The sequence below is a fragment of the Zea mays genome, chromosome 8 (genome assembly GCF_902167145.1).
Source record: "Zea mays cultivar B73 chromosome 8, Zm-B73-REFERENCE-NAM-5.0, whole genome shotgun sequence".
In the NCBI taxonomy this organism is placed as follows: domain Eukaryota; kingdom Viridiplantae; phylum Streptophyta; class Magnoliopsida; order Poales; family Poaceae; genus Zea; species Zea mays.
This window is the reverse complement of record NC_050103.1, coordinates 111,481,192-111,496,068: the sequence shown is the minus strand read 5'-3', so window position 1 is coordinate 111,496,068 and position 14,877 is coordinate 111,481,192. Positions and strand designations below refer to the sequence as shown.

Sequence of the window (14,877 nt, the reverse complement as noted above, 5' to 3'; positions counted from 1 at the left end):
TTTGTGTGGAATTGGGAGAGGATTTGATCACTTTGGTGTGTCTTGTATTGAATGCTATAGCTCTTGTAAGGTGTAGAGGTGGGAAAACTTGGATAACTTGAATGTGGGGGTGGTTGGGGTATTTATAGCCCCAACCACCAAACTTGACCGTTGGTGGAGGCTGCTGTCGACGAGCGCACCGGACAGTTCGGTGCGCCACCGGACACTGTCCGGTGCGCCAGCCACGTCACCTGGTCGTTGGGTTCCGACCGTTGGAGCTCTGACTTGTGGGCCCACCTGGCTGTCTGGTGGTGCACCGGACAGGCCCTGTAGGCTGTCCAGTGTGCCACCTGCGCGTGCTCTGCTCCTCTGCGCGCGCAGGCGCGCATTTAATGCGTTGCAGTCGACCGTTACACGCGAAGTAGCTGTTGCTCCGCTGTCACACCGGACACTGTCCGGTGCTTCACCGGACACTGTCCGGTGCTTCACCGGACAGTCCGGTGAATTATAGCAGAGCGCCCTCTGATTTTCCCGAAGGTGAGGAGTTCAGCCTTGAGTGCCCTGGTGCACCAGACACTGTCCGGTGGTGCACCGGACACTGTCCGGTGGCACACCGGACAGTCCGGTGCGCCAGACCAGAGTGCCTTCTAGGATGTCTTTTGCTATCTTTGTTTGAACCCATTCTTGGTCTTTTTATTGGCTTATTGAGAACTTTTGGCACCTGTAGAACTTATAGACTAGAGCAAACTAGTTAGTCCAATTATTTGTGTTGGGCAATTCAGCCACCAAAATCAATTAGGAAATAGGTGTAAGCCTAATTTCCTTTCAATGTGCATGGAGCTGTTACCCAAGCACCATTTGAGCACACTACAACTCCAAATCTTTGCGACCACGATATTGTTTTGCTAGAGAGAGATTTGAGCGAGTTCTTGATCTGTAACTCTGTCATTTTGTTTATTGCGCTCTCTCTTTTCACTTGTGTGTGTGTTGTTGTTGCATTGTGCTCTTGCATATGTCCCTACTCCCATCCTTACTCTGGTTTTGATTGTAAACATTTGTGTAAGTCGTGAGAGACTCCAATTTGTGGAGATTCCTCACAACAGGATTGTGATTTAAGTAAGACATCTGTGGCTTGAGAGGGGTTGAGTGCAACCCTTAACCAAAGGAGGTCACCACAACGTGGAGTAGGCATTGTCCGAACCACGGTAAAAATCGTTGTGTCAAATGTTCATTTACTTCTAGCGATTACTGTCTTCTTGAGTTCTCTACTCTCTTGAAGTATTGCTCCTAAGTTTAATACTCATCTTAAAGGAGCAATCAAGAGAAGAATTCTCCCTACTCCTCTCTTCTCATGTTGACTTGGTTTTCACTAACACATATTATAAACCAAGTTTGTGTTGTTTAGAGTCATTTTTTGCATGATCACCTATTCACCCCCTAAATAGGTGCTCTCAGTTTGTATTAGAGTCGTCCTCTTCATCAAGGGACTAACCGGCTGAAGAGATGGATCCTAAGGGCAAAGGGATTGTGACCGACGACAGGGAAAAAGAGACCTTCAACAACAATGAGCCAAAAAGAGATAAGCCCATCGACTCATGCTCAAACAACAAGGGGAAGGACGGGAAGAAGAAGATGTGCATCAAGAAGATAATCTACTACAACAACGATGCTTTCTCATATTCACCGAAGGACGACGACGATGACAATTCCTCTTCAAAGAAAAAGACGGTTAACCAAAACTATTCTTTTGATTATTCTCGTACATACAACTCTAATGCTCATTTATTATCTATTCCTCTTGGCAAGCCCCTCACTTTGATGACGAAGATTATTCTTTTTGGAGTCATAAAATGTGTAGTCATTTATTTTTTCTTCATCCTAGTATTTGGGAAGTAGTAGAAAATGGAATGCATTTTGATAGTAATGATAATGTCATATTTATTAATGAGCAAATTCATAAAAATACCCAAGCTACTACTATTCTTTTAGCATGTCTATATATGCAGGGCTGAGTACAACAAAGAATTGGATTAGTTGCTTAAGTGATCACAACCATTCTAATTGCTCATAGAAAAACTAACAAGCATAACCAGCTAGTAGTCTACTAAGTTTGATGTAGTTCAAAAATTTGAAAGGTTCAAACAAACATTTGTGCATGATGCAAAAAGATGGAAAGGTAGTATGTTGCTTATGCTTATGCAAATGAAGTGGCCTTGTTTGATACCTAGGGTGAGCGAAGATGACACTGATAGCTTTTATTAAGAGGTTAGAAATTAGTGAGATGACATAACTTTTAGGACTAGTTTGGGAGCTACAAAACCGGAGGGGATTTGAGGGGTTAGAATCCCCTTCTTATTCAATAGAATTTTAGCTCATCCAATCCCCTCCGGTTTTGTGGCTCCCAAACTAGCCCTTATAGTGGGAGATGATAATGGATAGTTAGTGGAAGATGATGTGGATGGGTTGCTTTCATTAAATGGTTGAAACTTGAAAGTTAGTAATTGTGTTTAGCGAAGATGACGTGAATAGATTTCATTAAGAGGTTGGATGTTAGTGGGATGACATGACTATTAGTAGGACGATATGATATGCGGAAAGTTAGTGGGAGATGATATGGATAGTTTGCTTTCATCGAAAGGTTGGAAGTTAGTATGATGACATGGCTAACATAGATGAGAACGTATCTTGTGCGCAAGGAGCATTGGTGCTCCCATGAGCAAAATCAATCCAGACCACACCCTCCACATCCAACGGTGCTGTGTCAGGGGGTTTTGTAAAATGTTCTTTACAACTCTGTATATTTTATAAAAACCCCCCTGACGCAGCACCGTTGGATGTGGAGGGTGTGGTCTAGATTGATTTTGCTCATGGGAGCAGCAGGGCTTCTTGCTCATAAGATACGGTGTCAACATAGATACATAGATATAGATTACCAACATGGCTGCATGCCCCCAAGCTCTCCCACTATATATATCTCTGCTAGCACATCATCCCAATTCACAATGCTTACAAAACCCATCCATCATTTTAGCTGTTGATACAAAGAGAAGGGAATGGCCGAGATAACCCTAGAGCCGAGTGATCTTATGGCGCAAACAAACAAAAGAATAGTGCCAAAGTTCACTGAAATCTTCCCCGTGGAGGACGCGAACTACCCTTACAGCGCCTTCATCGCGTCGGTCCGGAAAGACGTGATCAAACACTGCACCGACCATAAAGGGATCTTCCAGCCCGTGCTGCCACCGGAGAAGAAGGTCCCGGAGCTATGGTTCTACACAGAGCTCAAAACTAGGACCAGCTCCATCACGCTCGCCATACGCATGGACAACCTGTACCTCGTGGGCTTCAGGACCCCGGGCGGGGTGTGGTGGGAGTTCGGCAAGGACGGCGACACCCACCTCCTCGGCGACAACCCCAGGTGGCTCGGCTTCGGCGGCAGGTACCAGGACCTCATCGGCAACAAGGGTCTGGAGACCGTCACCATGGGCCGCGCCGAAATGACCAGGGCCGTCAACGACCTGGCGAAGAAGAAGAAGATGGCGACACTGGAGGAGGAGGAGGTGCAGATGCAGATGCAGATGCCGGAGGCCGCTGATCTGGCGGCGGCGGCAGCGGCTGACCCACAGGCCGACACGAAGAGCAAGCTGGTGAAGCTGGTGGTCATGGTGTGCGAGGGGCTGCGGTTCAACACCGTGTCCCGCACGGTGGACGCGGGGTTCAACAGCCAGCACGGGGTGACCTTGACCGTGACGCAGGGGAAGCAGGTGCAGAAGTGGGACAGGATCTCCAAGGCGGCCTTCGAGTGGGCTGACCACCCCACCGCTGTGATCCCCGACATGCAGAAGCTTGGCATCAAGGATAAGAACGAAGCAGCGAGGATCGTTGCGCTCGTTAAGAATCAAACTACTGCCGCTGCCGCTACTGCTGCCAGTGCTGACAACGACGACGACGAGGCCTGATCAATGCAACGACACATCATGATCTGCTGCTGCACTTAATTACTATGTTCGTATACAAATAAATACACCCGGCGTACGCGGTGTTCCTTATATGGTCTAAAATGTAGCCAGTAAATTTTAAACTACTTTATTTCTTGAGGCTCTATAAACAATAGATTTAAAGTGTTATGTAAAGTTTAGACAACCTTATATAAATTTTAGACTACATAAATAAGCTTAAATAAGTTTTTTTAAAAAAATCTTAAGTTTAGCAACTAAACTTTAGACAAGAGAATAAAACAGGCCATACGAAGTTTTGAATCCGAGAAGAGAACAATGAGAATATAAACCAGGATCGAGTTGCCATGCTCCTTCGCAATTCAGATAGAAGTAGTTCAATTGTTCGAAGCAATCACTACCGGAATCATGTGCTTTGCCGAGTGCCTGAAACACTCGGCAAACCCTAAAAAATACTCGGTAAAGTCTTTACCGAGTGTGGTACTCGGCAAAGAGGGCTCGGTGAACAGTCTATCGGCAAAGACTTCTTTGCCGAGTACTTTTTATCGGACACTCGGCAAAGACTTTGCCGAGTGCCAGTCGGTACTCGGCAAAGAAAAGCGGCTGTCACGGCGCCGGGGTGAAGGCGCATTTGCCGAGTGTCTACCGACCAGCACTCGGCAAAGGATCCACCAGCAGGTCCCTTTGTCAGGTTCTTTGTCGAGTGCTCTAGGAGGCACCAGGGCCACAACACTCGGCAAAGAAGCTATACCAGTGCCCAGGTATTGCTTCTCTACCGAGTGCTATGGACCTAACACTCGACAAAGCACCTCTTGTCCGTGCACATAGAAACGCATGTAGGCCATATAAGTAGTCATATAAGTAGCCGTCGAATAAGCAAATACTCCATCTTTCCCAAAATAAAATCTGGTTTACATTTTTATACTAGATTCAAATCTGGTTTACATTTTTATACTAGATTCATACAATAGTTAATGTATGTGTTGTATGTCTAGGTTCATCCATATAAATATGGATATAAAAATCTAGAGATAAAATGACAACTATTGTGGGACGGAGGGAGTACAAAACACATACCTAGATCTCCTTCGGAACATAGAAATAATAAAATAGATGAAAAAGAAAACATACTAATAGATTAAAATGTAAATGCAAGCATGATAGCAACCAAACCGATCCGAGCTGGACAATGAACGCAATAATTTATCTCAAAGGTTCAGTTGCTTGTCAACAACTTACGTCCTTGTTTTGGCAAGTCCAAGCTATATGGTTCATGCGCTAATTGCCATCACACGCCAAATCCAACATTTACACCTTAGGTCCTAAAAAGGAAATATAACTAGTTATGATTCCACTAGATTTGCTCGTTACAACTCTCTTGTAGAGAATAAGCACAAGAGCCCCTCACAATGATCACATAGCTGACAACAATTAATCACCAAACCACTCAATGATCCCTCAAAGCTTTTGATTAGCTAGGTGATGATGCCAGTTACCAAGAGTAACAAGAGAATAACTAGCCCAAGTCAATCAACTAGTGCCATGAGATGCAAAAAAAACTATATGTGATGCACTAGGAGTTCTCCCGTCTCACTCAAATGATGATCCAAAGGTGTGCACAGGTGTTTGTGGATGCAAGATAATAGCCAAAGCCATTCATAAGGTCTATTTATAGACCCTAAAGAAATCTTACCCTTTTGGTGGGATGACTGTGGGGGTCCTAGACATGTTCGGTGCACCACCCGTGGTCGTACCAGACACGTCTAGTGCATTCTCAATGGCAATAATACCAATGATGCTAAACTAGCTGTTATTATGTGTTAGGTGTCCAATGCACTCATTAGACATATTCAGTGAGTGTTGGAGTTGATGTGCACATTTTAATGCTCACTAAGTTCTCTGTCTGATGCTAGCACCAAATACGTCTCGTGACCTTTTGTGCTAGGGAACTTTTACCGAGTGAGACCTATCTAGTGCACACGGAACTACTAGGTGCTTAGCTGAAAAACTATGTAGTGTATGAATCATCTCATGTTTTAACTGGGAGCATTCTTTTGTCTCTTCACAAGCGTGGTAACTCTCGAATGCGTTGCCAGACATATTATAGTAGAGTTAGCACTTTTTAAAGCATTTTCCATTATTTTTTGCTTGTTCTCTGAATTTGTTTCTTTGACCTGTATGCAAGGGAAATTTGGATCCATACCATTAAAAGATCACCACTTTGGATCCATACCATTACTATCTCACTTACATGTGGGTCCACATGAGTCAATGACATGTGGGGTCCATGGTATATATCTAAAGTTTGGATCTTTTAATGGTATAGATCCAATTGTTCCTATATGCAATGCACATAATTCCAACACCTAGTGGCACTAGATAATTGAATTACCTAATTAAGTTCTCCTCTTAGTAGTATGACCTGCTATCCTAAATCTAATCATGCGCTCTATTGCATCTTGATCGATAAAACAAAATACCTTAACTACACATTTTCCTTGATTTCTTCCATTTTGTTTTTGTCCTTTCTCTTTCCATGTTGAGCGTTTGATTATCATTTGTGGTCACCACCATTATTTTCATGGTTGCCACTTCTACTCAATCTTGGATGTGGACTTAACTTGGATCATTCATAGCACTAGATTAAATGTTAATCCACTAATTGTCTCAATTACTAAAACCAAATGTGGGTATAACACCCTAAATTTGGGGCATAAAATTTATTTCTAAAGATCACCCAAATTCATGTGTTACTCTTCTCTCTCTCACTCTAGGTTTTATCTTACTCTAGACCCTCTCTTCCTTTTTCCCTTTTTAGTAGAATTAGCTTAAAGTTAGGGGGGTTTAATTATTTTATTTTTGCCAAAACATTTTGGGTCATGATATGTTGCATCATGCTGAGCTTGAAATATTCTTTGAAGTGTTGCACCTATTTGAATTTATTTGAATTTGAAACCTAATTTGAATTTGAATTTGAGAACCCTATAGAAAAGAAATAGAAAAGGAATTAGAAAATCCAGAGAAAAAGAAAAGGAGAAAGCAACCCAAACCAACCCAGCTCGGCCCAGCCAGGCCGCGCGCCCGCGCGCCCGCACCGCCTGACAGGCAAACCCCGCCTGTCAGCGGCAGCTCCCTCTCCCGCGCGCCCTCCCTCTCTCGCTCGCTGTCCAGTGGGGCCAACCAGTCGGCGCCGATTTCTTCACCCGCTCGCTTCTCCTCTCTCTGCCTCGCAGGCCTGGTTCGCTAGTTGCTGAGCTGTTGCCCGAGCGCCCCTTTCCTCTCTCTTTGCGCCGTGGACCCTTCCTGTCAGATCCTCCCTCCCCGCACCCACCGTGGACCGGCGAGTGCGCACTCGCGCACGTCGCCGGATTTCTCGGCCACGACGCCCGCCCACGCGCCCATCTCCCTTCTTAGAGCCCCGCACTCGCCCCCCGCCCCATTTCACGCAGCTCTGCCCTCGCCGCCAGACGCCGCCGGAGACCCGCGTCCGCGTTCTCGACCATCCAGCTCGCCGGAGACCACGCCAAGCCTCCCCGAGCTCCGCCCCGAGGTGAGACACCTGTCCGCGTGCCCAATTTTCCCTATTGCGCTCTATGCTCGGCCAATTTCGGCTTCGCCGGTGCTCGGCCGCGGTGGACCGTCGTGCTCGCGCGATGGACCGCCGATTTAGCCCGGTCTAGTTCCCCGGCGTTAGTCCCTAAGGTGCCTCTGCCTCTGCTGAAGCTAGTCCAGGCCTTAGCGCGCCTTAAGCCCCTCCCCGTGGCCGGAATGCGTCACCGGAGCTCTTCCGGTCCGCCCACAGATTCATGGCCTCTTCCCCGCCATTGAGTTCGCCGTGGTGTTCTCTCCCTCTTTGCCCAACTCCGGCGACCCCGGAGCCACCCTAGCTCGCGCCTGCCTCAACTCTGGCGACCTCACCACCGCGGAGAGGAGCAGCGCCGCTTGCAGCCATTTACCTCTCCCCGGTCTGATCCCCTCCGTCTGATCCTGATCGCACGGCCTAGATCGCGGGATACCGGTTCGCGCACGCGCGCCCTGCGCCCCTGGGCCCTGGTCCGCCTTTCAGCGCCCAAGTCCCCAGGCACAGGGCCTGCTCGATCAGTGCGCCCTCCCCTCTATCGCTGACGCCCTTGGCCTGCCTGGCAGTGCTCGCTCGCTCGCGCGCGCGCGCCCTCGACCGCAGATCTAATCTCAGCCGTTGGTTTTAGATCTGACGGTTAGATTCACCCGATACCCCTTCGCATGGTAGTTTTATTAAAGAGACCCTCGGTTTGTTGGAAATAAACCCGATGTTGGGGGCCTTCGTCTTCTGAAGGTCCTCAAAAACATGATTAACAATGTTTCCCAAGTGTGATATATGTACAGGAACCTTCGAACTCGGAATGAAGTTGTACACAATATGAAAAGCATGGTCAGGACGAAGGTTGAACCAGTTCCGAAGCTACGCGCAAGGAAGCTTCGGCTCAGCAGTAGAAAAAGGAACCGACTTAAAGAGGAAAAGGCTATCTAGTCCTCGATGGATTGTCCTTAAGTCAATAGTAAACATAAAGGGCATGAATGTAATTTTACACAGGCTGCGCCCTATGCCTATAAATAGATAAAAAGTACCCCTGTACTGTTCACGTTGACTTGTGTTCACTCGTGTGTCACGCTTGGACTTTTGGCTTCTGTGAAGCCGAAGGTACAAATGTAATTCAATATTGTCCATATTCATTCATGATGATATAATAAAGATATATGAATGATGTCATATGATTATTCATGTTATTTCTCATGTTTCATATGCTTCTGCTTTCATTAATGTATACCGCGATGATGAAGGTACGTCCTTCATGACCTTCGTCTGAAGATCATTATATCCTAAGGGAGATAATGCTTCGAAGGACGAAGGGATTTTAACCATTAACATTTTGTGTTGCCTTGTTCTTAACTCATAGCATTTGAGAACAAGTCCCCAACATTGGCGCCCACCTCCGGTGAACTCAATCGACCACCTTTGGCAAGCCGTGACCTTCGTCATGCTACCGAAGAAAACTTCTTCAGGGCTAGGGGTTGCACTGTAGCCACTGGACGTCAACTAGGACACACTGCGTGAAGCTCGAACTCAAAAGAGGAAGGCTACAAGTCCAACACCCCAGGAGGAGGAGCTGGACCATGAGATAAGGGATCTTGAAGCTATCCATCAACGGGTCGAAAGGAAAAGAGAGAAAATGCTTCGTCTTTCCGATCTACAGAAGAAGATCGATGAAGCTGCTGAAGAAATACGTCATCTCACTCAAGATGACCAGGACCGAAGACCTCCACAAGGAGAGCTTCGTCAGGACCATTCCTACAATGATGATGATTGGTATGACGATTTCCATCACGGAAAATTTTCTTTTGATGATGCTTCTCCTCTATCAGCAGAACTGTAGGCTACCCCATGGTCTCCATCATACAAGCCACCTCAGCTCCCCACGTATGATGGGCACTCAGATCCGAAGCAGTTTCTGATGAGCTATGAAGCAACTATATCTTCGGACGGGGGCAATACCGCAGTCATGGCGAAGTCCTTCGTCATGGCAGTCCAAAGTGTGGCCCATACATGGTACTCTTCTCTCCAACTAGGGACAACCGAACAATCACGTCATGGCAGAAGCTTAAGGACATGCTGGTCACCAGTTTTCAAGGGTTTTAGACGAAGCCAGCCACTTCTTAGGCCTTGTTCTAGTGCACACAAGACCATGAGGAGTACCTTCAGGCGTATGTATGAAGGTTCTTACGTATGAGAGCACAAGCGCCCACAGTACCCAATGAAATTGTCATCGAGGCCATGATCAAAGGTCTTAGGCTAGGGCCTACGGCTCAATACTTCGCTAGAGAAGCTGCTTCAGAAAATGGATGAGTACATCCGGGCTGACAATGACTTTCGCCAAAGAAGGGAGGAAGCTTATAGATTTTTTGAGATGACTAGGGGCTTCGGAGGAAGAATCCACCCTAGGCATGTCAGATCAATCCATAGCTCCAGTTAGAACAATGACAAAGGAGGCCAGTTTTAGAGGCCACAGCACAGCTCAAAGTCTTTAGGACAGCAGCAAAGCTTCTTCAGGCCACCAGCTCCAAGGGGCCGAGACGGCAGGGGCTTCGGAGGAAGATATGCGGATCAGCCCAGGAAAATCTATTGCTTATTCTATGGTGAAGACAAGGGCCGCACTACAAGAACGTGTCAAATCACCATTCAGAAGCAAAAAGAGATTGTCGAAGCAGAGGCCCGGCAGAATCAGCCGAAGCAGGTCTTACATACTGCTTCGTGCCACTCTCCTTACATACCAGAATATGTGGGCAATCAACCTGCAGCTTCTGTTGCTTCGGCAAGCCACTCACAAGCTTCCTGGCCCCAGCTCCCACCGCCACCACCATTGCAACCTACTTATACCCGAAGCCAGCAGCTAGAAGGGCGCCAGCACTCCCAACAACAACGTGACTTTAGGGATGAGTCCGAAGCTTGTACAGTCAACAACATTGTACTAGAATCAAAGCACATATACTGAGCAATATCCTACTTCTGAAATACTTTTATTTTCTATGCCATTTTGATTTCTGTACAAGGAACAAGCAATGAAAACTTTTGTTTTAATTTCTTGTAATGATTCTGCCTGTACTAGAATGAAATAAATCTTCTTCACAGATTTACGAAGCTCAAAAGTCGTTCCTAAGGGAATGCAGAGCCAACATAAACAAAGCTACAAAAGTTGTTCCTAAGGGGGCGCAACGTAAGTCTTTATGCTCAAAAGTCATTCCTAAGGGAATGCAGAGCCAAAATTGATGAAGTTACAAAATGTCGTTCCTAAGGGAGCGCAGTGTAAGTTTTCTGCTCAAAAGTCGTTCCAAAGGGAATGCAAAGCCAAATACCGCCGAAATATGAGGCGAAGAAGTTCAAAAGTCGTTCCTAAGGGGATGCAGAACTTATACCGCCGAAATAGAAGGCGAAGAAGTTCAAAACACATTCCTAAGGGATGCAGAACTTATATCGCCGAAATAGAAGGTGAAGAAGCTCAAAAGTCGTTCCTAAGGGGATGCAGAGCTTGTGTATTCCAGTGTGGGCGTGTGGGTGTGTGTCTTTGGCATCCTCATCATTTTGCATCATGTCGTCACATCATCTCGCATAACATTACATCATACATCATATTGCATTAACGGCACAAGAATCGAATACGAAGCCAATCTTCGGCAAATGTTTCGTCAAAATGAAAATGTGCTAAGGCACAAAGTAAGCTTCGGGAAATACAATTTTATCAGCCTTGTCATAAGAAGGGATCTCTTTCTTTATGAAGCATGAAAAGAAGGGAAGGTGTTTTTTCGCCGAAGGCTCAAAATGGTATGTGTGTAAATTTCATGTATCGCAAAGAAATAAATTCCAATAATTTACATACTCGATTCAATGTTACATACAACAAATGTCACATAGTTTTGTTACAATAGAAGCCTAATATTCATTCCATTATATCAAGCATTTCAAAATATTATTACAATGGAAACTATTCTTCTCTAAGGACTTTTTCCGCAACTTCGTTTAGAAGTTTATCGACGACTTCGTCAATAATGGAGTCTGCCATACTTATAATTTCCAGTGCTTCCTTCATTTCTGGATCAGCTAGGGGATCGTACGGCTTCGGAGGCGGGGATAGTTCAACTGAAGTAGGTAAACAGATTAGTTCGAAGCCACAAAGTAAGTACCGATGCTAAATAATCAAGAAACAATACCTATACGCCTTTCACGTTCTGCAGCTTCTTCAGCTCGCTTTGCTTCGGCCCGGGCGTCGTGGGTATCTTTTTCACTCTTTTTTATAATCTCGTGGGCCAGCTCTCGACCACCATTCACCCAGACATCGTTATAAAATTTCCTGCCCATTAAAGTTGCTTCGGTTGAAGAATCCTTCATATCATCTATGGAGATGGCAGCTTCGGCCTAGGCTATGGCCTTAACGTGATCACATCCGGCCTTCTCCAGAATAGCTGAGATTCCCCGCGCACCGGAAAATGTGCAAATATCCCCGCGATCACTCAAAATTTCCTCGAAGGCTTTGGCTTCTCCACTTATCCATTCAACGCCTCGTATGAAATTTTCTTCAGCAGAGTAGGCGCCCACTTTAGCGAAGCTAGTTTTTAATTTCTTCACACAATCTAAGGATTTCTCAAAGCACCTTTCCTTGGATTTGCGAAGTTCTTCAACATTTTTCTCTAGCTTATTTCTCCAGTATTCACTGATCTCTTGGTTAGCCTGTGCGAGTGCACACCTCTCATTAGCTTCGGCCAGTTGTCTCTGAAGGTCTTCAACCTCAGCTTTTTGGGTTTCGGCTTGAGCTTTGTATTGAGCTTCGTCTTCTTTTATCTTATTTACCAATGAAATCAAAATCTTGTCTTTCTCTAGACCTTCGTTTCTTAGCTCAATCACCTCTGAGCGAAGGTTGTTAAGGGCTATTGTACAGCCTTCGTCTTCGGCGTTCTTTTGTGCCCTCAAGGCGTTGCTAAGAATTAAGCCCTGCAAAAAAGAAGAAAGAATTGAGCATGACAAATAAAATACTTTATTCCCAACTTCAAGGTCAACTTCCATACCTTTATACTATTGTACGCTAGTGAAAGGAAAATGTGCCCTTGGGCCATTCTAGTATATTTTGGTGATTAAGTGCCTAACATATATTGAGTGAGTAATTATATGCCAAATGATGGATGAAGTGCAAATCAACAAGAAGGTATGATTCTAGACTTAGTACATTGGTTTTTGTGTACTAATATATTTGTCTAAGTGCTAGAATCAGAAAAAGAAAAGCATTGGAAAAGAGCTGGCTGTGTACAGCCAACTGCAGCTCAGTCTGGCACACCGGACTGTCCGGTGCGCCAGGCTGGACTCCGGCGAACTGGCCACTCTCGGGAAACTGTGGCGGCATACGGTTATAATTCACCGGACTGTCCGGTGGTGCATCGGACTCTCCGGTGAGCCAACGGCCGCCAGCATAACGGTCGGTCGCGCAATTCGCGCGCGACGCGTGGCCCCAGCCAACGGTCGGCTGGGGGCACCGGACAGTGTCTGGTGCGCCAACCAGCCCGAAGATCCAACGGTCGGCTGCGCTAGAAATGGAAGGAGATCCACATCGGACAATGAACAGTGGATGTCCGGTGGTGCACCGGACTGTCCGGTGCGCCACCCGACAGAAGGCAAGATTTGCCTTCCAAGAATGCATCCAACGACTCCTAGCTGCCTTGGGGCTATAAAAGGGACCTCTAGGCGCATGGAGGAGTTACCCAAGCATACTTTGAGCATTCTAAATCTTCCACACACCGTCTCCGCGCACTTGATTGACTTTCTTAGTGATTTGAGCTCCGTTCTAGTGGTGAACTTGTTGCGATTCATTCGAGCTCAAGTCTTGGCTGTGTGTGTGCGTATTGCTGCGGATTTGTGTGTGTTGCTTCCCTCCCTTACTCTAGTGCTTTCACTTTGATCTTTGTTGTAAGGGCGAGAGTGTGGCGGAACTGCCCGAATTATTCCAACTTAAGTGCCTAAGCCCCGCCTTAGAGGCTAGACCGCACTTAAATGGGAATAACCCGTCAATCCCTCGGATCTAGTCCGACACGGCCACTGACAGGATCAAGTACCACAATCTCACTCGAAGGTGAGTCACAGAGCAAATACAATAAAGCATAAAACCATACATGCCAGAGTATTTAATTATTACATCACCATCATCATCATCGGAGTTTTTGCAAAAGTAACCATCATTGTTCGAAGTGCAGCGGAAATGAACTAGCGGTAAATAAATGGAGAGATGGGGAAGCCTGTCCCATCACTCCTCATGCTCCTCCTCAGCCGAGGCAGGGTCCCACTCAACAGTCCAACCCGGTGGCAAGGTGGACGGCCAAGTTATCCCAGCAACCATCTCCTCCAGAGAACCTGTAAAAATTATGCCACAAGCAAGGCTGAGTATACTAATACTCAGCTAGACTTACCCGGTGTGAGGAGTCTACTCCTCTACCTCTAGACATGCAGCTGTTTGGCTGTGGGGTTGGGTTGCCAAAAGCACTAGCTGAGTTTCTAAATCAAGATTTTAACTTAGTCAAAATTAAGTGTGACTCTCTTAAGGCTAAAAGTGGACTATCTACTCATACATGGTAGCAAGCATTATTAACAATCAACATCTTATCTCAACTTATCATACTTCCACTTATTACTCAATGCAGTACAATGGATCAAGTAGTCTCATTAGCTGCGAGAAGCAGACGATTCGAATCGAGTTTTTATCCTTGCAAGGTAAACCTAAACACACGACATGCAGGGGCACTCTGTCCCCACACACATCAACCGTCCCCATCGATTCCCCGTCAGCAGATCAGGGCTCACCGCCTTGGCGTACAATGCCTCACTGACCCCGACTGGCCGTCGTGCAGTGACCGCACTTGTACCCACCATAACCGGAATGGGAGACCTCGTCTCAGGTCGCGTGAGGGGCAAAGTCTACTGCCAGGTTCAATCAGGTACTAGGCTTACCGATTTACCATATTTCTCGGTATGTGTTTAGTACGTTCAAACGCTTGACACAGGTATCCGCACGTTAATCCTTATTCCATTTTCCCATCTCGTAAACAACCAATCCCCATGGATTGTTGTCCACCAACTAGTATCGTGACAGTATGAAAGTAGGTACAATCAATTTCCTGATCTCGCGCGAGTGCTAGAAAAATCACTCGTCTTCTACCGAGATCCTAATTAAGCAAAGCAACTACTCGACCTGTCATACTAGTATTCATCTCAAAAGGATTCCTGAGATCATGCAACTAGGGTTTCAAACAATTCCTACACCTAAGTGCACAATCAATCCTACAATCATTAAGTGAAGTAAAATAGCGTAAATAACAGGTTATGCATAAAACCGGGGCTTGCCTTCCAAAGCAGTGGCTGGCAGGTCCT

At 46.1% G+C, this 14,877-nt stretch overlaps 1 protein-coding gene across 1 annotated transcript; it reads left to right on the top strand.

Moving 5' to 3' along the window:
- Nucleotides 1–2,975: 2,975 nt before the first annotated feature.
- LOC103635696 (ribosome-inactivating protein) lies at nucleotides 2,976–4,072 on the top strand. Its single transcript, NM_001319734.1, has one exon. The coding sequence runs from the start codon at nucleotides 3,033–3,035 to the stop codon at nucleotides 3,936–3,938; it is 906 nt and encodes a 301-aa protein (NP_001306663.1). The 5' UTR covers nucleotides 2,976–3,032; the 3' UTR covers nucleotides 3,939–4,072.
- The last annotated feature ends 10,805 nt before the right edge of the window (nucleotides 4,073–14,877 follow it).